The sequence below is a fragment of the Acanthaster planci genome, linkage group LG13 (genome assembly GCF_054643075.1).
Source record: "Acanthaster planci isolate LZ-2023a linkage group LG13, COTS_SCS, whole genome shotgun sequence".
NCBI lineage: Eukaryota > Metazoa > Echinodermata > Asteroidea > Valvatida > Acanthasteridae > Acanthaster > Acanthaster planci.
Window position 1 is genome coordinate 5,442,144 of NC_141789.1, and position 25,690 is coordinate 5,467,833.

The 25,690-nt window shown below is 38.2% G+C and overlaps 2 protein-coding genes across 7 annotated transcripts in view; both read left to right on the forward strand.

The window, feature by feature from the left end:
• The window catches only part of wdr6 (WD repeat domain 6), a 29,614-nt gene extending 25,471 nt beyond the window's left edge, over positions 1-4,143 (forward strand). The window contains exons 24-25 of the mRNA XM_022240880.2: positions 1,344-1,411; positions 1,820-4,143. Coding sequence (XP_022096572.2) covers positions 1,344-1,411; positions 1,820-1,958 — 207 coding nt within the window. The 3' untranslated portion in view covers positions 1,959-4,143. The remainder of the gene's footprint in view (positions 1-1,343; positions 1,412-1,819) is intronic.
• A 2,876-nt stretch (positions 4,144-7,019) lies between these two features.
• Positions 7,020-25,690, forward strand: part of LOC110982457 (cGMP-specific 3',5'-cyclic phosphodiesterase-like) — a 154,072-nt gene continuing 135,401 nt past the window's right edge. For 3 of the 6 annotated variants that reach the window (XM_022240856.2, XM_087144813.1, XM_022240859.2), the window contains exon 1: positions 7,021-8,198. In XM_022240856.2, coding sequence (XP_022096548.2) covers positions 7,554-8,198 — 645 coding nt within the window. In that variant the 5' untranslated portion in view covers positions 7,021-7,553. Of the gene's footprint in view, positions 8,199-25,690 lie in introns of all 6 variants that reach the window. The other 3 variants (XM_022240854.2, XM_022240857.2, XM_022240855.2) reach the window with 2 other exon arrangements.

The following is a 25,690-nucleotide window of genomic DNA, read 5'->3' on the forward strand; positions in this document are numbered from 1 at the left end:
CTGACATAAAAATTCTTGGTCGGTTTATTTTTCAACTTTTGACAACAGCATGATCAAGAAGAAGCTTTTCCTTACCAACAAATAAAACTCCATCTCCATTTCTTGATTCAGTAGGGGAAAAAATAATCACAATCCCTCTTGCAACAGAAATTGTAGTGTCCATTTGGATAGGAATTACAGCTCATCTGCCGATCCTGTCAAGAGGGCAGTCTTGAACAAAAGAAAATATGCAGTGAAAGTTTTCAGTCCTGTCAATAAGGCCACCTCATGAAGACTGCCTTCATTTGTGGAAGAGACCATAACATACTTATCTTTTATGTTCCAAGGAAAGGCACAATAGTTATGCATCTTGCTGTGCTTTAATTTGGTAGGAAATCCCTTTGGAGAACATATATCTTGGACAGTTTCTGCAATATTTGTTGTCAAGACCATGATGTATGGATCTAGTGCAGTGTTTGCTTTTCATTATTTCATTAATCTCAGAATAACAACTGTTTTTTTCCTTGGCATTATAGATTATATCACAAGACCTATTACATTTAGACTAGGGAACCACTCCTTCAAATCTTGTCTTTGTAGCTAGAAACTAACATTGAGTAGCCTACTGAGTTCTGAAAAGAGCTGCACATATAATGTCCTTCACAATCGTGTCCTTTTGAATCTTGTTTCAAAATTTTCTCTCAAAGCGTAATAATTGTTTTTAGAAGTCTTTTCTGCTTTAATAGTGTGTCGAAGCATCCAATCCTCGGTGGTGAACTGAGGATTTTAAAGGGTCCATCTGATTGATAACCTTTTATGTAGCTTAAATTTGCTTGACATCCTTTGGGGTGAAGTGTAAGGAATGCTGCACTTTATTTTTACTTTTCAAATTGTCCATGCTTGTCTGGATGACTCAAAGCACTGTTGCTGTGATTTCATTCAGGGAGCTCTTATTTTATGGGTTTCTGTTACCAAATTGTGAATCCATGCATGACAGAAATGTGCATATTGACATGAGGTGCTCTGAAAACGTGTTTTTGGAAAGGTGCCATTTAGGATCAATATCGCAAAAGCATTTAGCCTTAATGGGCAGTGTACATGAACAAATAAGTGTGTCGCTGAGCTGTGATATTGTGTAGGAATACACTTGCATTTTGGGTGATTCTTCAATGCACACAATTCATCCATATATAAACATGACTTTACTTACAATGTATTATGTACACCAAGATGACCCTTTGTATCTTTCTGTTTACTGAGGAGGAATACCTGTGCATATGCCAACATTTGATAGTTGTGGTTCATTTGCTAAAACAATCCACCAGATATTCAACTATTCCTAACCCCAACAATTTTTTTTTCAGGTTAAGCAGTTTGGTAGCAGCTTTACCCTCATTGCTGACTGTGCTGGCATGGCCCACTGGACCTTGAGGTAATTCAGGCCAGCTAATTTTGCAACACCCGACAATAAAAACCACTAGAGCACAACCGAATTCTGCATATATGCATGCATGGAATCAGTTCTGCCCTATTGATAATGGAAGACAAACTGTTTGTGTGTTGTTTCGAGGTAATTTGTTTAGCCATGATGGTCACTTTATGGTTTGCCATCATTTCAAATTATTTTCCCGAGGCCTCTTCTGCCGTGCTAGGGTTTAAGCTATCATGCCAGTTGACTCATAACTTGTATTAACTGGAGGGAAAGAAGTCCACTAATTTCAGATTGTTTAGTTTGCTTTGTTATATTTTTGCTCTCGCTGTTTTCTAAATTGCATTTTATATGTTGCATACACTTTAAATTTAGTATAGATGAGGGTGTGTTATTTTCTTGGTTCTCTAGGCATGCTGGGCATGTTATCATGGTGTGTGGTCAAGGAGTACAAGTTCTACATTTGAAGGAGAGTGAAGGCACGAGACCAGGCACTTGCAGTTTACCATCCTATGACCATCATGGAGTAGGTTCGATCAGTGACAAATAGTCAACCAGTGGTCGATTTTGACCGGTGACCTATGCATTCAATATATATCGGGCATCAAGGAAAAATGACCAGTGGTTAACAAATAGCCGCTGATTGAACTTGCCCATGGGCATTAGACAAGGGGTTCTTGCATATTTAAGGCTTACTAAAGATTCAGGAATGCCTCTCTGCAAAAACCATTCATATTCAACACCGTGTATTTTTGAACTTTGAAGCCACCAAATTGAAGGGACACCTACATGCTAAGGATATGAAGATGTTTGAATGCAGCTTTTGGCCAGGCAGCACCCGCACTTGTGTGTGTTGTATAATGGGCAACCCAACCTGCAAATATGAACTGTAATTTGACAAAACTAACTTTAATGTGATAGCTAAGTGCCCTGGCAGTCCATACTTGAAAATGAGCTGCCATTGCAATTGTTAACCAGCTGGCTTAAGCAGTTCAAAACTGGCAAATTAGGTATTATTCTAAGCCATTCTTAGATAAAGACAGCGAACATAGAATCATGCAGTAAGTGAGTCTTTACTGTTTTTGTGGCTATGGGCCGATTGCTGGTGTTATCATTTCTAACCTGAAGATTCAGCCACTCCTTGTTGAATACCCTCTGTCAAGGCAATTTTCAGCTATTTAAATAAGAGAACGAACATGTGCTTGTCCAGCCTTAAACATTGCTTAAGACTGGACCAGGGGAATTGATGCACATTTAGCACATACTGCAGGAAGTGGAACCAGCTAGTGCCATTTAAGACCTGCCATGTGACATGCTTTGAACCAATAAGAATAGCTAAATATCTTAGGTATTGATGAATTATTAATAACATCCAGTCCAGCAATATATATATAAAGAATTCCTGGCATAAATCATGTTCAGCCAGCGTCAGGCAGGCAAACCATTTATAGATCAGCTTTACACACAGTTTTGTTGCAGTGGTCAACCTTTAACTTGAAAAGCAAACTGTTGAACACTAGCTAGGGTGTATGGACAACTTGAAGACCATTCATTACAACTATCCGGCTGATGGCCTTGCTACTGTTTCTCTCAGATGCAATTTTTAAATCTCTTTTAAAACATGTTTTACTGAGGCAAAAGTAAGATCAAATTTTATGAATATGATTTTCTGACTCTAGAAACAGACAAAGGTGAAACAAAATTGGTATTTTTTAAATCTGTTTTTTGTATATTTGCGTTTAACCCTGACAAAAATACAGTGGAAAATCTTTAGATATCACACAGCACATACGCGTCTATAATTGGTGTTGTGTAAGTCATCAAAGGTCACTTTGTAAGGGCCAATGAATAAAAATTTTTCACCTTATTTTTATTGTTACCAGTTAATTTTTATGTAGATGCATTTTTATATACATGTATGTACATATTTGTATATATCAAATCACTTGAAATGTTGGTGAACGACTTAGTAATGCACTAATGCATTTCCATCTTAAGAGTAAAAGGAATTGGAATAGTACTGTAGACAGTTACAGGATTAAGATTTGTATTGCGGACGGTTGGAATGGGAGGGGCTCAGATTCAGAAGGAGGTTTTCCTTTGGGTGAGCCAGTGGCATAACTGGGGCTTAATGTCTGGGGGGAGGGCACCCGGGGATGCACACATTTTCAAGGGGCACCTCGAGAAAATAAGCTGTAGCTGCATAGCTATGAAAAATCAACAGAGATTTCAAATGGGGGTGCACCGGAGGGGGAGGGGGCGTGATAGTTTGTGTCACATGACATCTAAATGTGTCAACATAATGCTGCCAATATTGTTAATAATAATGGAATTGATCAAGTGCAAATTCTATGCTGAACATAAACGCGCTGTACAATATTGATTCAAAATGCATTGGAATTATTTAAAACATTAAAACACCGGACAAATTTAAAATATCAATCAAAATGAGGTATACACCAGAGGGCATAAATAAGTATCAGTAATACAAGAGACTGCGAGTTGAAACAGTTAACGTACATGGTGTAATGTTGCCACGTATGTGTTTTAAATATTCGGTTTTGTTGGCGTTAAAAGGTCATCACATATTTTCCATAAACATGAGTGCTTCGGTGAAGATCTTGCCAAAAAAAATTGAAAATGCCATCTTTTTTCCTGGATAAATTGAAAAGAATGATCTCAATCAGAAGATTAAAAATTTCCTTTACTATGCAGTTACCCAGTTAAACTCTCCACCACAGTCTTGTGTCGATATTAACATCGTTGCAGATCAGATTCGTCTAAGCTGTCGCTGAATGGCAGCATTTAAAGACTGAATTCTTCTTGTATCAATCACTTCAACACGTTAGTCGTCTGAATCTGTCTTGTGTATCTAAAAGTATCTGTTATGCGTGTCCTTGAGAACAATTCGACAAACCGTTGGCATGTAAAAGACAAAAGGCGTACTGAGCTCGGATAACTGCTGACAGAAATAATTTGCTTCACAGAGCACACATTCAAGCTCTTTCAATTTAAAAGAAACATACAGACGGTTTTTTTTTAACTTCAAAAACAGTTGCATTCTTTTGTTTCATAAATTCTACCTAGAATATTAAGGTCTGTTAAAGAAAACTAATCTGAAAGGTACAAATGCCTGATTTCATTATGGATTTCACAGTGACGTTTAACGAAATTTGGATAAACGTATTACAGATTTTTGTCCAGTTATTGCATCTATATCAAAGAAATTTCCTAAACGAATTTAGGAAGAATTAAAATGTTAGAATTTTGAATTATGCACTACCATGGTGGCCTTTTGAGATCGAAATTAGGAATTGAGCGCGACGATGTTCGTGGATAAAATTAAAGTATCGTTCTAAAAATTTACAGGTGTAAAATGATATTGAAAACTTGTATTAGATTGTACGGCAAAAGGCAAATTTGTTTCCTGCATTTTATACAGACATTTCAGCGTGGACGAGATGAAATCGAATATACCCGAAGCCGAAATGTGTTGCTCGTAGGTAGAACTCAGTTCCACAGCAATTGAAATGACGAAATGACACGTTGAAAATGCGTTAGTTCGCGTAGAATGAAAAACGTTTTCAAACAGTCTGGAGAACCTGCATATATGATATAGAACCCTTTCAGCCGTGTTTTCTTTAAATTCACTCACTGATGGTCCAAGCTGTGTGCAGTCGCGCCAGCACGGGCAGGCCCCACTCTGCAATCTAGAGGCGTTTTGATACATGTATTCGGCGCAAGCGAAGTTCTTTATTCTAAATTTTTTGAATCGAGTGAAAACCGCAGAGCTTTTTATAAAAACTATAGGTCTATGGAGAAAACAGGTACATTTATACAATAATCAACAACTGAGTCGGGAAAACTTGACTTGACTTGGGAGAAATTACTCTTACACAACACACTGAATCGGAAGGCATTTTGGTCGCCATGGTGAAAGTTACGAACCGCGAGCCATAAAACGTTCGGGTGAATTGAAGGAGGTTATTAAGTTATAGCGCCACCTAGATCAAAAGACTGGCCTTCGCGAAGTGTTCGGAGCAGCTCCTTTGCCGTTACGCCGAAAACAAACAAATAAACGAACAAATACCCCAACACACCAACAAAAGTGATCGTCCTTTTTTGCCCAGAAAGTTGTGTTGGACAGAAGGTTTTTGTTTTGTCCTCACGACATCACTAACCTGACATGAAACAACTAATCACTCTTAGTTTCTCACTTAAAAATCCCTTACATTTTCATGTATTTAATTTTTTTTTATCTCGGCTCCACGTCAGTGATCGATTTCACTTTCGAATAGTTTTCTACTTACATGAAGCGAACGAGTCTGATGTGAGTTTAGATCCGCGTCACCTACACACATGATGCATGGCCGATTATCAAATCTCAGCTTTGTCTACGCGTGCCTCATTTTAATCCACTGACTTTGAAATTTGCATCAGTTAAAAATTTTGTTTTAAAAATTAAAACTAATTTTTGCAAGAGGAATATCAAACTGTAAGCTATTGACCAAAGGATGGGATTTTTTTTTAACAAACAACTATTGATTTCAATGTCAAAGATGAATGTGCAGCGGAGGCGAAGCTGAAATTTGGGAAATACTTTTCTAGCCTTCCGGCAAGATGTCACAACATGCACACACTGTGATCGTTCGAGCGAACATTTAGCCACAAATATGACTATAGATGCAAAGCCCTGACGTCAAAAGCTGGCTGATACGCTGCTGACGTGCAATGGACGTATTTAAAAACACAAAGTATTATTGCAAGACATCGCCATGTAGGCTTCCCTTAAGACAAACAAATAGCGATGAGTGGGACATGATCCCCATGTCTGGATTGTCGTCCCAGGAAGGGGTCACGGACGCATCACCCCAGCCGCTGGTCCTGTGATTACTGGGAGAGTGATCAAAGTTATCGGAAGAGAGAATCTGAGATGGATAAAACCGTACACAAAAACCATATCCACGGACTTTTCCTATACATATAATGCGTTTCTTTTAGCCTGACATACATGTTGGCTTCTGTCTGCTTTCTCATGTAGAGAAAAGAGCAACGTTTTGGTGTTATTGCCACCTCCGTTCCTCCTAAACTGTATCCTGAAAGTGAAGCCTCATGCTCCAAGACCATTAGAATTAGAATTAGAAATTGACAACCAGAAGTTGCCATTCCTTCGAAAGATGGTTCTGGCGGGATCTGTATCATAACACCGGGTTTAATTTCTGCTCTTTTTTGTCATCCCAATTGCCCACTTTAATGGCCTACCGCGCTTATAAAATCAGTTAATTAAGGTTCAAATTGTAACCTCTTGCTCTCTTCCTTCTGACGAATAAAAATTGGGCGTAGCTTTGTCACTTTCGAGAATGTTCTGCCGTCTTTAATGAGGGAAATTGCTTCTCTTGACCAGAAGCATCACTACGTAACAAACTCACCGCGAGAGCTTTTGAGCCCGTGAAGCCAACAAAGAGAACTTTTTAAAGAGCTTGGATTGGACAGATTGAGCATGACGTCATGCCTTGAATCGAACACCCTGGCGATGATTGGTGATATGTACGCTACGCGTGTCGACGTCCAATGCAATGTTCGTGCACAAATCTGTAGCTAGCTTCACGCGGTTAGTTTATATCACGTTTCGCGCTCGGGAGGGCGATGCATTTGTGCGTACGAACATACAACGCACGAACGTAGCCTGTGTGCATACTGCCAATACTGTGTTCTCATTAGGGGAATTGCCGGTACTGTGAGTTCACCGTGTGTGCAGCTTCTTTCTGGACAAATGAAGGTATTTAAAAGAATTCCAATGTTGTGTGAATTTAGTAGGTACTGTGCACATGCCTGTGTTCCCTCCATATCTTAAAAAGGCGTGTTGGGTCTTGAGCAAAATGACAGTGATAGCTGGTCACGGCGATGGTGAATGGCAAATGCAACCCGGCACAGCTTGGCAAGTTCGTGCGGTACTGTTTCTTCCCGAGTTCAGCCGCCAGCCGTAAACCTGGGCCTTCTGGTGCGAACAACTGGACGGACACAGCCAAATGACGTTTCCCTGTTTTATTCGCTAACACAAGACTCAATACGTAGTTAAAATCATCAACTGTACAAAACATTTTATTAATATCAGGACACCGTGCATAACTAAAGGCTATTCAAAATGTCGGAAAAACGTGATTTGTGTCGTGAAGACGTTGAGAAATATTTGGACACCCATCATGATATTGCCATGGAGATTTTTGCTGCAAAGGCAACACCAGAGTTGGTGGATGGATGGCTGTCCAAGCATTCAGTTGGTCATGTTGCAAAGAGCATGTCAAGCCATGAAATTGGGTCCTGGCCGGATGTCTCTGCCTGTGCATCAAACACAGACAAGCACAAAATGTTGCACTCCTTACGCAAAAGTTTTGCAGGTGCCAGTGGAAGTTTACGCAGTCTTCTGTCACCAAGGAAACGGAAAGTGGTGCGAAGAAATAAATCTGCACTCAAGCAGCTTGATGAGAAAGATTTGTTTATGGAACTGATTCGTGACATAGCTGATGAACTTGACCTACACACGCTCAGCCACAAGATTCTCATGAATGTGAGTATCTTGACGAATGGAGATCGCTGCAGCCTCTTTTTGGCACGTGGAAATCGTGATAATCGCTACCTAGTGTCCAAGCTTTTTGACGTGACGGAGAATTCAACAGTTGAGGATGCTCTTCACTCCGAAGAAGATGAAATTCGTATACCCTTTGGACAGGGTATAGCTGGGCATGTGGCACAAACCAAGGAGACAGTCAACATAAAGAATGCATATGAGGTTTGTTATTTTGTTGAATTTATGCAAGGCCTGGGCCCAATTAAAGGAAGAATTCCATAAATCATGTAAGCCTGCATGGCCGGGCATCGCTGATTTTTCTCTGCATTGGCATATCAGCCATCAGAAAGAGTAAACATCCTAAGAAGTCGAATTTGGCAGGGAAATTATCAAAGCGTGTACTTAAGATTTTTTAGACTAGTCTCATACATGTCGTAGGGTTTGGGCAAAGGGTGTCAAGTGATTTGATTTCCAGGTCTGTTACCGTTTACCTACAAGTAGTTCATTTAATCGTTTGATGGACAGATAATAAGGACCAATTGATTGCACAGTCCCAGTCACTGAACTAAATTAAAAGACTTCAGTTGAACAAGTACATTGGAAATACCTAATGGACCGGCCCAGTGCCCAGATGGAGGCCAGAGATTTTAATGTTGGTCTTGTTGCATGGACACCAGGACAAGTCCAGCAGCCTAGTGGTTATCAAACATATCTCCCCTTGGCCCTTGACACAAGGAAGGCCTACAACTTAAACATAATGTTTGGGATAGTACAATTTGTTATTTAATGCTTAATATTAACAGGCAGTCTCCTGATGACGGACAGAGCACACTCATTACCGTCCAAATGTTGAGTACCCTCTGGTTCTTTTCAGAACCACACACACATGTACTTAAAAAGAGATACATGTATCCTTGCATGGTGCTATCACCAACTTCTTAGTCTGTAATGTTCATAATCACTTACATGTATGCTACAGTGTCTGTCTTATAGCACTTGCTGTGGTTATGGTGGTGGAAGGTTACCCCCTGCACTGGTCCAGTCAATTTTATGAGGTACCAGCCCTGCAATCCAGTCGTATTTTTCTCTAACTTTTACCTCTGCAAATATACGTATGCCATTCCCTTGCAATTAGGGCCATTTAAAATTTGTTTTGAAGTTTTACAATGTGGGCCTTCATAACTGCCAGACCAGATGTTTGTGACTGTGTACTAGTAGATTTGTTTTCATATAAAGTATATTTTTCAGGCAGACATCTTACAGTTTCATGGTTCCATGGACCCTTCCTCTGTAGAGACAGCAAAACAATTTTGACTTCGTAGGCCTACTCAACGTTTGTGTGCTACTGTTTAATATCGACCTGTTTAGTGTTCTACATATACCGGTACATCAGTACATGTTTCACTTAGGGCTGAGTCAATTCGAATATTTCACTGTTCGAATATTCAACATTTAATTCGATCGAATATCCGAATATTTGGTTGTACTGACTGGCAGACTGTTGATGAACAAACCATATACAAAATCAGTTGCAGTAACACACAATTGCATAGGGGTCAGCCAATGAGGGGATCAGACATCGGATCGGGCCGATGTTCGGCAACATAGCAAAACATCGGATTGGAAGAATGTGACCTTCCTTGCCGATATGAGTGCCGATGTTGACTTGGAGAAAGGAGCAAACTCTACACTCGGTTTTGGCAAAGAAAAATCTCATTTTTTATGAGCATGAATACAAGCTTTGGTTTTTTCATTTGATGTGATAAATGAACGGTTATACCATGGTTAAACCCAAGTATCCCTGAAAATAACACCTGCACAATCCATGCCGCAATAATGCAATGTATGGACCGTGGCCCCATGGAACAGTCAGTGTACTTACTGTTTCCAGTAACAGCCATTAAAACAGCCCGGGAACTACACCATTTGTGGCACCACCCATGAGGTGCTGTGTTGCTGGTCTGAAGGAAGCCCGCGATTTAGCCTTTATTCAAGGCACGAGTGGCTACCTGAATACACGACGTGCACCTCTGCTGTTGGCATGCACGTCAAAGACACCAATGCAGTGGTGCATCAGTGCCATGTGTGCCTTGACTGAAGGCTACCGTAATTCAGGCCAAGGTGCTGTGTCTATTTTGCATGTACCGGTAAGCACCGTGTGGGTTTGTGTGATCGGTTACATCAGTATCATGCGCGGCAGCGATCGATGTACACAATTTGCACAATTTATTCTCTCAACAGTGACTGTGAAGGCAAAAACTAATCCTATTAGTATTACCAGGAATGTGTAAACTGACATTTTAAAGGAGTACACTGGTTTTGTGTTGGATGTAGTAGGCCTACATCCTGTTGAGGTTACTTTTCAGTTATTGTTGGTAAAAACATCGGATCACATCGGATATCAGCCAATGTTCCGACTGAAACATTGGACATTGGATCGGCAGTTAAAACCTACATTGGTCGATCCTTACAATTGTACATTATAATCACTATAATAGCTTCTTACATCCAGGAGTATCTCCAGCCACGATTTAGCAAAATTTAAGAGACATACAATACTTCTTGCCCTGTTGAAAATTTGTGTTCCTTTCAAATTTTTTAATGACTAATTCGCTTTTTTGAATCACTGTAAGATTTCTGTCGCTTTTCATTTGAGTCTGCTCGAAACAAGCCTCCATAGTGCAACTTTTCTCATTTAAAATAAAAGAAAATTCTCCCTTTCTTTTTATTAATTTGCATTTGCATATTCAAATTTGGAAAAAATTATTTGAATATTCGGTAATGGATGGATTATATGGTTATTTGGATATTCGGCACAGCCCTAGTATCACTTTAATCTGTCATGGCTCCAAATTGATGATGTCAAGCATATTGTGTGACATGTTTCAAACAGATGATAAAACATAAGTGCCCTAAATCAGATTACTCACACGCACACACATGCGGCACTTGGTATGTTGTTCATTTCATGTTTGCTATTCCTTTTTAAGGCTTGGTACTATTGTCAAACTTTGGCCTCCTCAATTCTTTCTTGATGTGGAGAAGTGGAAATCGAAGTATAAATTTCGCTGCTCACTTTTTAAAAAACCTTAGCTTTGTGAGGACTGTTGCATCCTGATGCCACTTTTCTCAATACAGTGTATATTATCTCCTTGAAGGTCAGTTTTGCAAAAAAAGCGAAGAATATTGAACAGACGTGAATCTTCGACTGAGAAACATTTTTAATTTTAAAATACTTTGAAAATGTTGAATCTCCATTGACTTTATTCACAACTGCTCTGGTATGTGATACTTGGTCTTTATAACTATGGTCATCTCATATAAACAAAAGAATTTGCTTTGGTAAATAAAACAACATTTGCTTGTAGTAATGTTTGTTTCATTCATTTAAAAAAATAAATTAACATGGTTCTGTACACGTTTGTTTAAAACCTGAGAAGATGTTATTTATGATTCAGCAACTTTTGAAGCCACAGTATGTAAACTGGAAGAATTTCAACGTGAAGAACTTCAAAAATATTGATTTGATCTCCGGTGCATTGCAGAACTTTATCAACTTTTTTGTGGAGCAACTTGGGTATTTGCCCTTGTGTTTGAATCTGAAGGGTGTTAAGAAACAAGTCAATTCTGAGTCCAAAACACTTGTAGTTAATCCAACTTTTGCATCAAAGGCCTCAAGGAAAGTGGCTGATTGAGGAGGTCCAATTTTTATTTACAAATCTCATCTCAAAAATAGGTACATATTACGTATAGTTACGTAAAAGCATTTTACATAATTTGTCCTTGCGTTTTCACTTTTGTTAGTGGTACAATAGATGTTCCTATTTGTCCTGAATATTCCTCTAAGCCTTGGACAACATATCGGATTTGTGTTGAAATTTGTTCATGTCAGAAGACGGAACAGGCTTGCATCTATCATTAGCTTTGGCCACTTTGTGCGAAGAGGTGTGTTTCAGTATGACCATGTGTAGTGTGCATTTATTGTTTGACTATAATGAACTGTTGAATGAATTTTGCATGGTTCCTATTCTCCTTTTAATGAATATGTAATTAATGTTGTTGCATAATCAACAATTAATCAGTCAGATTCAGATGGTATATAAGAATCCAGTTGAGATTCAGTTGAGATAAGCACGCGATAATGTTATGTTTTACAGAGCCCTACATAATGTGCACTCCCACTGTTCAATGCCCTCTTTAGCCTTGTGACACAGGCCATAAATTAATGTTGACCAGGCTGGTCTGTTCTGCTTTACACACTACTTGTATAACATAGCACCATCCTATTTGTTTTATTAATTAATCTTGGCCCAGGTCTTATCTTTAGCCCATGTGTGAAGCAAACTAAATTTCAGTTTGATTCTGCAATTAGTGTGAAAATGATGTCACATGACTGTTCTCGGTCCATTGCCACAATGCATATGCTGTCATGGACAGAGAACAATGCAGACACATGTTCTACTGTAATCAACATCAGAGTATTCCATATTTCATGTTACACCAGCTACATAGAACTCCTCACATCATCACATCATACCGAGCAAATACGTGTAGACATAAGCTGTGTTTGCACTGTGCTGAAATTTGTAATTAAGTTAACATGAGCAATCACTTACCGGTACATTCCACCATGGTTATTTTTCCGGGCATCCGCACTTGGTTTACTCAAGGCCTACAGAAAGTTTAAACTTTCCGTAGTAGTGATTGAATTTCCAGTCTGATACAGGATGTGGTTTCGGATAATGTGGAATGCAGGATTCCAAAAATGTTGAAAACTTTCTCTAGTATATGTACTTTTGTGGTCAAACATATTTCCATGCTTGCCTCTAACATTTTCACATTACACAACATTGAATCTGGAACCAAACTTTTAGGAATTACAAGCCATGCTACATTTGCATTTGATAAAATAACCATGTACATGTACATACGTACAGTCCATACAAGCAGCCTGACGCCTGAAACGTAGCAGGATTGCACTGGCTCAATGACCTGGGCAGTGATCAGAAGTTGGCACGGTACTGTAAAACTGACAGAGTAATTCTTTTATGACCAAGCTGGTCCTGTAAAACTTACTGCCACTGAGGGTAAAACTACCAATAATGGATACTTTACAGGTCAAAAAGTTTTTATGTACATGGGCTTAATTTTGTCAAATTTACAGCATTCTCTGTAAATTTCACCCAAATTTGAATTCAGACATCTGTTGATATACCTTTTTGTCGAGAAACAGCAGTTGTAAGATTTATTCGTTATAAGCATATTATTCAGAAGGATTGAATCACACATATTCATATGTGTGGAGAATCGTATACACTGTATGTGTGTGTACATTGTAACCCACCATTGGAAAACCAGGCTAAAGGCTGCTCCTCTATTATCTGCGAAAGGATACCAGTATCTTAATCAAATTGAAATGGGAAGTTTTCAACCCACTGAGGACCTTGCATTCAAATCATATACATGTACATGTATGTCATAACAAGACTACATTGGCAGCATGTGAATATAGACCCATTTACTGTGCAATGACCGTGCCCCATTGTGTGGTCCCTTATAGACATGCAAAAAAAAAAAACCTGGCATGTTACCTATATGTACATGTACATGTAGCTCTACGTGCATGATAGCTATTGAAATGTGCATCTAGAATGTGCAGGGCAAACATTCCAGTGCTAGTGCGCTTTCCGTTCCGGTAGCATCTTGCATTCATCACATTTGGCATTTGTTTTTCATATTTTTCCTCCAGTACCTGACTGTCTAGGCAAGACCACACCCATGCGCACATTGCTGATATGGTCTTTTTCTAAGACTCAAACACGAATTGGTTTCACGTGCTCAGCATATCCCGTGCCATACATGCGTAAGCCTTTGTGTGGATGTGGTGAGTTCCCACCATCAGACCGTTGTCATTACATATTAAAACACGCCCTCTCTTGTTCAAGCTCAGGGCGGATACACATGAACATTACAAATTTCAAACCTTTCACTGCCTATACCAAAGCTTTCTGCTGAAAATTTTCCACTATGTATGAAAATGAATTTGAGGGGAGAGGCAGTGTCACATACATGTATTAAAATTGCTAACTTGAGCATAGTGTTTGAATGGAGGGTCAAATCTCTGTTAACCAACTAGGATGTGTTCAATAATGTACTGTTCGTACTGGTACATGTACGTATACGTATATCAGTGATATATAGGGTACCGGGCCTATGGCAATGTGGCCATTTGTTGTTTAAGAGGCAAGTTTGAGGGTGCATTTTACTCGCAGTTGTTACTAGAATTTTACTTCTCACAAGTGTAGAGATTTAGGCCGGCTGCGTCTACATCAGAATTTGTTGAAGATGGACATGCTCCTTTGTTGCTGATTAATTGAGCCATTAAGTTTGTTGCCAGTAGCAGTGATTGTTTATGAAGTCTACATGTACTTGTAGTTGAAGAGGATAAAAAAACAAACAAAACAGAAGTTTATCCGATTATGAAAAACATGCACTGTAGGGTATTAAACTTAATTGCCCATCAGGTACCGTAAGTGCTTTATTGTGTGATATGCAATTAAGCATGTATTGTACAGCGTGTATGTGTGTAAATTACTCTGTACAGGATTTCTTCGTACAAACATGTAGCTGGAGCATCTAGCACTGCAGGCAGCATGTATTAGATAACCAAAGCAGATGTGTTTGAAATCCAGTTGATGTTGATGTGTGTAATCAGAATTAGATAACGAGTACACCATATAACTCACAAGGCTCTATCTATCTGCTCATGGCTGGAATGCAGCAAGGCAGTGAACAGTGAACTGTATGTGCATTTGTTTTTATTGTTTGAGATTCTCATGTACGATGCAAATGTTAAAAGCAGCCCCAAAACAACATACCGGCACATACATGTATCTTGACAGTCACAATTAAAATTGTTTACAAACATGCTGGTCCTACCATATTTGCCCAATTTATCAGCAAGGAAATGATGTAACCCACCCCAATGCAATGATGCCATGATCCTTATAGTATGCTGCTAACCATGGAAAAATTGGATACCTCTACACCAGTTATACACAGTTATGTTGGAGGAGCATCAGGTGCTCAAGTAATTTCATTAGAATTTGAAGTGCCAGCCTGACCTTAGGTCAGTGTGTTAATTGGTAATTGAATTATGTGTGGTTTTCTGTGTGATGAAATTTTAAAGTGACCTCAACTAATGGAATATTTCCCACATGGAGCTGAAGTGTCAGAGTGTACAGTTATGACTTATGCTGGAATGTGTGCCGCATAATGTTCTTTTGTGAGTACATATGTACATGTACAAGTGCACTTTCATGTTCATACAGTATGTAAATGTATGATGCAGAACTGTAGAACGGCAGTACACATGGTGTGTGTCAGCAGCGCACCTTCTTCCAAACAAGTTGCAGTCATAGATTAACAGTGCATGGGCATATCTAGTCTTATTTAAAAGGTAATGGCTGCTTTGCTACCCATGCATGCATTTGAAGTTGAATGTGCACATGTGTATACCGGTATGTACATGTACATATGTGCATGTTGAGTGCAAAACATGTACATGTACGGCATGTTCTATGCTGTACTTTGTACCGATATATGTACATGTGTCTACCAGTACAGCATACAGTACATTAATTAAATGTGGTTTTGCACTGTGTTTCTTTACTCACATTATAATTAAAATTAAATTTGAATTAAAATAACAATGAATAATAGATTAAGGCGCTTGAAGTTATAATAAATGCGTATGTTTGCATGTTTACATCCATTCTGATTAGATCAAACTCCTCACTAGAAAGGAAGCGACAGGCAGGTGGGCAGAATTGCAGCTACAGGCATATATGATAAGAATGCACCTTTTAAGAGAAAGTGGTTGCGAATGCACCCACATTCCACGGAATGCCCACGAACCTGTGAGTGCAGACAGTGTGTTCCTGCCAAAGGGACACTCTTCCTTATAGTTAAAACGTGCCATGCCTTGTTTTTGCATGCAGTTGAGGAAGCTGTTGAGATTACTTCGCAGTGTACATGTATGCTTGTGTACACAAGACACACATGTACATGTACATGTATGTACACAAGTGTACGTATACACCTGTACACAAACACGTACTGTGTCCAAATTGTAGACTAAGAAGCCTTGATGGATGTACTGTACATTGCACATTGGACATTGTTCATAGTTTGTCACACCATTTCAGATATGTAAATTAATTACAGATCTGCAGTATAGGGTGTTTGTTTGTTTTTGCTTTTATTTTTTTTTTAAATTTAAGATTGTGATCACACTCATTTTAAATGCAGTAGTTGTTCACATCTCGAGGCTCTCTAACCTCTGTGCATGAACACAACATGCCTTTTCGAGGAGTACAAGGTGTGTTTGAATGTCCGAATGAACAGAATCAAAGACTAGATTATTTGTGTACATACCGGTACAGTACGTTTCAAACAAGAAACAAGAGACTAACATGCCACTATTTCAGCTGCGTGCATTCAGTGGTAAATTGCAGAAATGTAATTTAGTGCGGTTAGTGGTTACTGAGCTTTGTTGTTGTCAGTTGACTTGACCTTTTTTTCTAAATGAACTTTTCTGACAACTACATGTAGCCTCCTTAGACCTCAGTTTAACCATGAAATCAATAAATACCGGTGTGTACATGTGCATGAACACTGTACCTTTCCCTCCAGCATTTCATGCAGTTTATCTCCTAATAAGTTTATTGCAGTTGAAAACACATGTATGCTGGTATGTAGCCAATATTCTGAGGAAAGTGTTATTTTGTATACAATTTGTCAGATATTCATGTTCCCCTTTTATTGTTTTGCCATACATGTACATGTATGCCCGGCAGGTGGAATGGCAGGGTATTGTGCACGACAAGTACACATGCTGTTTAAAGTGATTAATTTATTTTATTTTTTTTTACAGTGGCCATGCACAAAACACAGAATGTATTTTGAATGCATGTACAGGCAATTAGGTTTGGAACCATAGTTTGAAATGCACAAGGGCTTTTTAATCAATGGTTTTAATTGGCATGATAACATGCATTGCAATTCACGTAAGTCCTTTTGCTGTTTGAAGTTTAAATGCCATCTTTATTGGGAGTGGAACTGCCAAGGGTAAGAAGCTTCTTTACATGGCTGCACGCCCAGACAAATGTAATTTCCTATCAGCATTGCCTTAGTACATATATACTGACCACTTGCGTCACAGTTGTAAAGCAACCATTGATTTACACATAACTGCAAGAGCACTGAATAGATAAACGTCTGAAAAAACACCCTTCATTTTTATTGATCCAGAGCTTAATTTGATTTTACATGTACAGTGTAGCAGTATTTCAAGGAAACTGTATTAAATGCTTGAACATGTTGAAATGCATAAATTTGTCATATTTCCACTCAAAAGAAAGTTGTTTAATTACTGGTACCGATACTGTACATGTACTGCGGTATATGCACATTATGAGTTTTCTGTGCAGGTTCTCCTTTAAAATAAATATTTATCATGATGTCTAGTGTTAATCATTACATAAATTATCACTCGTACCTGTATTCATTTCACATCGTCAGTGGAAAACTCAATCTGAGCCAAGTTCATAAAGTTTACAGGCTTGGTAATAAATTTTATTTGTGCTTTGTGTGGTTGTTGAAGTTTAATGATCGGAAAGAAACTGCCCCATGCTTTTCAAACTGTGACCAACTTAATAACCATTGAATGTAGTGCTTACAGTTTATAATACATGTACATGTACAGAATTTTTATCTTCAGTCTTAACCCTTAAGGATTCTTCATGTAGATTTTGGAAAAATTTGTGGAATTCAAAGAAAGTAGAGAGCATTCCTTATTAAATTCTTTGGGCTTGATGCCCCCGAAAGCAAAAGCGCCAACAAAAAAGAAAACAAGGATTTGTTTTCAATTCTAAGAAAGAACTGTAGAAAGAAATTCTCTGGGGGACAGGATCAAAGAAATAATTGGTTTTATTGAATTGTCACATTGCTGATCTTGTCCCAAACAACGTGAAACCTGGTCTTGGTTCTAAGACATTCCTACACACGTACATGTAGTTTATTCCCTGATCAAGAACCATCACTGTTAGAGGGCACTATCTCCAGACGAACTGAGCATTGTTATCCATGATTAGCAATCTCAGGAAGGTTGTGTTTTTTTTTTTCTAGGGCGACTACAGACTATGGAAATAATGGATAAGATATGCATTATTTATATCGCTTGAGTGATAAGAAGTGAAAATTATGCAAATGGCCTGCAATAGCTTCACGTTCATGCACAATGTTTTAAAACTGAAACATCAGACGATGCGAATCCTCAGATGTCCAGAGCTAAGCACACACAAAATATCCTTCCGTAGCCCAGGGGCAGCAGTCAAGTATTTGCCGTGAATAAAGATAGCCCCCAAAGGTGAGCCGTTTTCAATGTTGCTGTCTAAAGTGCACAGTGTCACAATGTGTGATGTCACCGCTTGCTGTAGCACCATGAATTTAGCCCTTGTCTCCCCCTAACTGGAAATTGATGGGATGAATGTTCCATCAAGTTGCTGCATATGGGTAGTTGTTACCAAAATATAGCGATATCAGCATACTTTAAAGGCATGTTACATTCACCTAAACACAGCATTTTACACATAAAATACAAATTTGTGGAATTTAAGATATTGGCACCATTTGTGATTTCAATTTTCTGTCGTATGATGCCATAAACCAACACGAATAATTTAATGTAACACTCAAACCAAACTGTTAATAACCTCCCCTAGAAAGTTGGGGGGAAAAGCAATTAAAAAAACATAAGCACTCTGCTGAATGTCAGAGAATGAATGCACTTGCAAGCAGATAAAGTGCTCTCTGTAGTCTGACTTAATTCACTCTAGCTAAAAGTAAAGCATAGATCTTTGAACCAAGACCACAGAAATCTATGCGCTTCTGTGTAAACCACATGTGTAACAATTTTCCCCTTTGAAGATGCACTGAGATGATGACAGTAGTATAGTGCTCTGTAGATGCATTCAACTGACTGACAGTTCTCCGAGCCTGTGTCCATCTCAAAATGCAACAAAGATCCCAAATGCATCACCGTTGGCAGTAAAGCGGTCAAGAGTTGGTGGGTAGGATTTCAGGGAAACATTGCTTTGCATACATTGCTGCTGTCATCATCTAACAATCAGAATGCAGTCACAAACTCCAAGTAATGGGCAGATGATCAATAAGTTGGAAAGTTCCCTCATATCCCAAGGCAGCTACTGGAAAATACAGAGCTTGACTTGCTTATGGTACCATTAAATAAGTATGTAACATTACATCTTTGTGATAATAAGTGATAGTGAAAATTTCTGTAATCAGGAGACAATACATATTCTCATGCTAATGTGCTTGTACATGTAGATGCCATGGTGTCTAACTAGCTGCCCAAAGAATATAAAATTATGAGGTACATGTATGTACCCTTTAAAAAATTTATTAGGCTACTGTAAGTCTTTATCAAAGGTACTGGTACATGTACATGCATGTACATGTGTACGTGTAAATTACTGCACTGTAGCCAAGGGATACATGTATATCTCTGTATTACTTTTCGGGCCGTATTTGATGAAACAAATCAAATTTCTTTCAATACATGAACAATTCCAATTCTTGGAAATGTATTCTCTCGAGATAATTAATAACAAGGTTGGCACTTGCTTTCCAGTTCCAAAATGTGATCAAGGGATAACAGTGTTCAGAAAGTTGAAACCATTGTTGTCAATTTGACTCAAATCCCAACATACTGGTCTTGGGAAAGTTATAGTCAGAAAAACAAACACCACTCCACACCACCACCACTAACACCACACCACAACACAACACAATCAAGTTTCCAGGATATTTAACCCATCCTAGAAAATGATCTTGAAGCTATAGAGTACAAAAGTGACTACGTGTACATCATGAACACACTTTTGTGTATACCGGTTACAAGGCATTAGTGAGAGAACCACCAAACCAGTAGTTATAAAGACACCACACTTCGGAACTGTATACCCTGATAAGTACCTCAGAGTATTAAAATATATGAATAAATAATTCAAAAATAACTAATGATGCTGACCCTTGAGCCTTATTTGCATAAAGGCCTACTTTAATATTTCTGTTTTGTCGTTTGAGCTTTGTCAGCATGAAAAAAGTGGCTTGCTCTTGTGCATTTATATCCACATACACCGGCTTTTGCTTTCTCAATTTGAGCATTCTATGACCAACAAGTAAATAACAGTACTGAAAAAAACTACTGATACTGCTGCTGTACAGCATTGACAGTGTTTGTTACTGCTGAACTGTTATAAATGAGTTTGCAAACTAGGGGAAAAGACCATTGCCCCACCCTTATATTTTTAGCTTACAAAATTTACAGGGAAAAAATCGTGCCCATCCTCATTTTTTTTCAAACCTAAGAAAAAAGCAAATATATTTCTTTTGCCTGATTTGAGTGATAAAGACAGTTTGTTGCCTGAAAGTCTACATTTACCCCAGGTGTGTACCTTTTTTGCCTCCCAAAAGTTCTTGTATTTAGGCAATTCTTTGATTTATGTAGGTTTTCAAACTCCCTCTCCTTTTTGTCTCTGTCAGATGAATCGTAATACTAGTACACAGGTGGCGGCACTGACTTAATGTAAATGTTCTAACTGTTGATGTACAAGTAATTCTGACTGACTCTTGATTTGTATTGACGCTTGGAATTTGCAGTAAACACTTGATACCGGTAGTTACGGGTAGGTTTCAAAATACAATGTAGAACCACCAACTTGTTAGTACAGATCAAGTTACTGGTACTGTGTGAGCTTTCCAATAAAATAAACATATACTTCATAAACAATTAGTCCATGTTAATTAATTTCCAAAGTTACATACATGTAGTTTCCATTTTCGAGAGTTTCCTATTGCTAATGCTAAACCCGTCTTCCTGAACAGTGCACACTGAAAACATTCTGGAATACCAAATGGATCACAGAGTGAAATTAGTACATTTTTAATATTAAGAAATGGAGTTTCCTTCAATTTATATGTACAGGAGCAGTCCATTTGGACTTTTTCAGGAGGTCATTGTCATACTGTATGAGCGTAGATTTAGTTTTGAAGTCACCTCAAATTTGTTTTTGTGGTTGTATGCAGGTACAACTTTACTCCAGAGCAGTCCAAGATTACCATTTTGGAAAATATTTCAAGAAAATTAATTTTGAGTTAGTTGAACCGTTTAATGAACACCATGTTTTAATATGCTTAATATTACATGTACATGTATATTAGCTGGCTTGATCTAGGGACATATCTATATGTACAGGCAAATGTACGTGTACGTGTTAAGAAATAGGAACAAGCAATGCAAGATATGGAAAAGCATGCTGCATGGAATAATGACTACTTTTTTTTCTTGCAATACTCCCAGCACAGAAGAAATGTATTGCTGATGAGAAGTAGGTAACTTGTTTGAAGCAGGTGATTTCAGCTTTTGTCAGTAAACATTTAAGAGATTAGCATGAGAAGTAATTGGTGTTAGGCATGCCAGAGAAACATTCTTGCTGGCCCTTGTCTACCCTTTTTTTTTTAACATATGGTACAATGTACTGCATCCATCAAACCTAAGTTTGTTTAAAAATAAATAAAATAAAATGTACATTTATCAAGTGTAAAATCTGAAAACTAACACATTATTATCCTTGCTCATTCTGACGAGTGTCTCAGAGGCATGTGGTCTAAACTTGTGGGTTGTTATTGCAGGTGACGCACATGCGTCATTGATTACAATGTACATGTAACAGTATGTTCCATGTTGACAAGACCTGATCTTCTAGGGATGTACTTGTATGTATGTACAGTGTACTGGTTTGTGGACCTGTACATAAGACTGCAGATTTATGGCTTTTTTGTGTGTGAGCACTGCTTTAGTCCGTCAGAATTTGCTCTTCTCCTTTGAATTGGAAGTTTTAAATGTTTTCCAATGTTTACCATGAAAATGAAAGCAGCTATTTGTTTTTAGAAGTGATCAGGCATTAATAAGATTTGTAAAATCTTACAGATGACCTAAAATATTTATTTTTATGAGTAACTACATTGTACAGTGTACATGTTATTAGAATGTAATATACCATGGTGACAGCCTGTCACTGACAGGCAGCAAACCACGTCACAAAGTTGCCCAGTTAAAAAACACGGGAAGGCAATTGATTTTGTGAATTCCACTGATGCTACTGCACTGCTGAAGGACTTGCGCGTAACAGCACTTGAATACAAATTTTATCATTGTTTTACTCACGCAGCTACTTGTACTGTACCTACACGGAAATCACCAGTATATGAACTCCTTTCACTCAAGTGAAATACCCTTTTCTGGGTGTGGACATTTTGCATTAGAATGCATTTGTATAATATGTGGAAAAATCAGACAACTGATTTCAATTTATGTGAAGTATGAAACTCATTTTAGCAGGAGAAAATTTAGCAAAAGCAAAAACAGCAAAACCCTTTAAGGTGGAGCACAAGGTAGGCTCAACAATACATGTTTGTCTTTTCTTTCTACTCCTCAGCCACCCTCATTAAAGACAGGTGCTCATTGTGACATTGCCAACTGAGTTTACAATGGTCCTTGATGAAATGCCCTGTGTAAAAAGGTTACCCACAAAATGATGCTTATGCCTTGAGGTTACAAAGCCGTTCCTGGGGTGGATGGAAATTGGATGTGTAATGTAATGCATTCTTTTTGTGAAAATTAAATGAGATTTTGAAGGTTTTATTTGGTGGAAACAACAGTCTTGGGTAGCATGTTGTACCATTTTGGAGTATCTCTTGTGTGATACTCAGAAATTTATATTCCACATGTACACTGTGTTGCGCAAGCTCACCTAGACACCAACATTGGTAAGAACAAGGAACATTTGCTGACATGGCAACAGGGCATATGCCAAAGATCAGTTGAACTTTTTTTAAACTTCAGAGCGTCTAGTTTTTACTGTCCATACAAACAGCACATTTTCTCATCATTTACTGTTGAAACTGTGGAAGTCCCAATTTCCTCCTAAGTGAGGTCATCTGTGAGAATTGAGTGGTTTACAATGACATAAAAGGAACATATGTTTCAGTGTTAACTGGAATTGAATATCACCTCCAGATGACCTGCGATTAGCTTGTGTGTGTAATACATGTACATCTACAAAACGCAGTGCTCTTTTAGTGGTGTCTGTGAAACACAAAACCCAATATTAGGAGGAAAACATGAATTTCCTACATGCAAATATCCAGTCCAATTATTTCTACACATAGGTCAGTAAATCAGAAGAAAATTGGTGTAGAAACAGTGTCAGACACAAGTCTGCCAACATGTACACATAAAGTAGTATATTAGATTGAATTTCAAATGAAACAAATGAAAATGAAGTTAAAGGTAGTATATACCAGTATGTACATAATTTACATTTGCTGCAAATTTTCAAATTAGCTGATTGGGGGGTTGTCATTTACTTTGTATGTCATTCTATGGACTTCATTCTTTTCTTGAGTCCACTGCTGTGTAAATCAAGTAAAAATGCTGTTACATGTAGTTTTTTAACAAAGCGCAAAATGCAGCTTGTGTAATTTGTCCTGCTAAAAATCCATGGGCCTGAGTACCTGGATAATACACAGGTGAGATCAATCTGCAGATCCCCCCAAAGTGCGTTTTTTTTATTTGGCTTCAAAGTATGGGTCAGCAAATTTACTTTCAAGTTTGTGTTTCTTCCTTCAACAATGAAATGCTGTGAATTTATCAAATAAACAACACTTAATTCAATTGTGCAGTAAAGAGGCTGCAGTCATCGGCAGTCATGGCTCAGTGACACATGCACAACCACACGTTCATGTCACATGTACACATGTAAATCGGTGCAAGACTGTCCACACGCCATCAGTGCACATGGACATGTAACAAATACTTTATGAACCAACAAATCTGGTAACTACCCTTGCACTAAGGGCAATAAAGTTATTGTGATTGGAAAAAAATGTCTGGAAATCACAGAGTTTGTTTGAGAAGACTGGCTGTGCCATGGAGCTCAAAAAGGAGCAGCTACATGTATGTTGCCACAATTTTTGCTTGGTTTGGACCTTGCCATTATCTTAAGGGTTGATATTAATACGGTGATATATTTGCATCAGGTAAACTCCTTTATCATAAAGAAACTTTAATTTTAAACCAATCCAAATTCTGACAGAAGTAGGCACCCTCAAGACAGAGGTATTTTTACATCATGAACGGGCTGATTGTCATTTGATCTCTAACAAACATTTGTAGTCAATTTGTGCTCCAAACTCTAACTGAAGTGTGTAATTTTTTTTCAGTGGGAGACTTGTGAGATACTTGATGGTGGTAAACATATTGATCCCACGCGATCACAATCAGTCTGTTATTGTTTGTATTATTTTGGGCATGCACTCGTGAGCTCAAGCGTGATGCAAACAATAGTAAGTTGCCTTCAGGATGTCAAGGTGGTACGGTGAACTGGTCACCTGAGCCCAGTGTGTTTGCCCCCACCAAGCATCTTAAAGTCTCCCACTGTATGCCACTGAAGCAACTTTTACCATTGATAAAATCACAAAAATGGGACTGCTGAATAATGTTTGAATATCTTACCTGAAAGAAAGTATATACATGTATATGTACATGTAACAGCCTCAGTCAGTCTGTGAAATATTTCCGTCCAGAATGCTGTAGTTTTGGGGAAAACAGAATTTTTGTCTTTTTTTAAAATAACGGTCAGCCGACCATTGTGTAGTTTGTGTCCTTTTGGATATTATATCTGTTAACATGCACCCATTTTTCTGTGTGGTATGTACAGATGTCATAGGAGTAATCATCATTGGGTAAAACTAAAAGCAGCAACACACGAGTGGAAATTTACAAAATGTGTTGAAAACTGAAACAAGAGGAAACTTAATGTAAGGTATAAATTAAAGAAATTGGAGCAGTTTCGAGTCAAATTTTATCCACAAAAAGGCATTTTCTCAATGTGAAATGTTGCCATCTCACTATCACCCCTGAAGCATAATGGTATGATCAAAACTGTAACATAGCGGCTGTTCTGAGCTCAGTGTACAACTACAGGATTTTTTACAACAAAAACTACGATTCCAGACATCAAACCACTTGTGTTTCCAGATATAATTTTCTCTGTGTCCATAATTATTAGTACTTCCATTGACAGGTAAACTGACAGGAAAATATGGTCGTGAAGCATAATTGCACACTCATATGAGTCTTTCCATGAGGTTGATGGACAATTTCTGATGGTGTCAATTGTTACATTGGTTCCGTAAAAATAAACAGTTATTTCCCTACATGTGGATTCCAAATTGACATTGTCATACTGTACACCTTGCAAGGCTGAATATAGATATATTGTATATATTGTGTTATTTTTACCAAGTAAATGACCTACTCTACAGGTCACAACAGTTGATAAAAGTTTTTGATGTAATGAGGAAACCGTCACAAATTGTGACCCAACCTCATGGAATGACCCCTATGCTTACATGTAGGTTGTGTAAAATTGTGTCACGTCACGGACTCGAGTTGACTTCAATGATTTTACTGCTTGATGAAGTTTTTTCCATGAATCCGCAGTGTTAAATTATCGAAGAGGCAAAGGTAAATTTACTGATTACTCTTTGCCGTGGAAAAATGATCT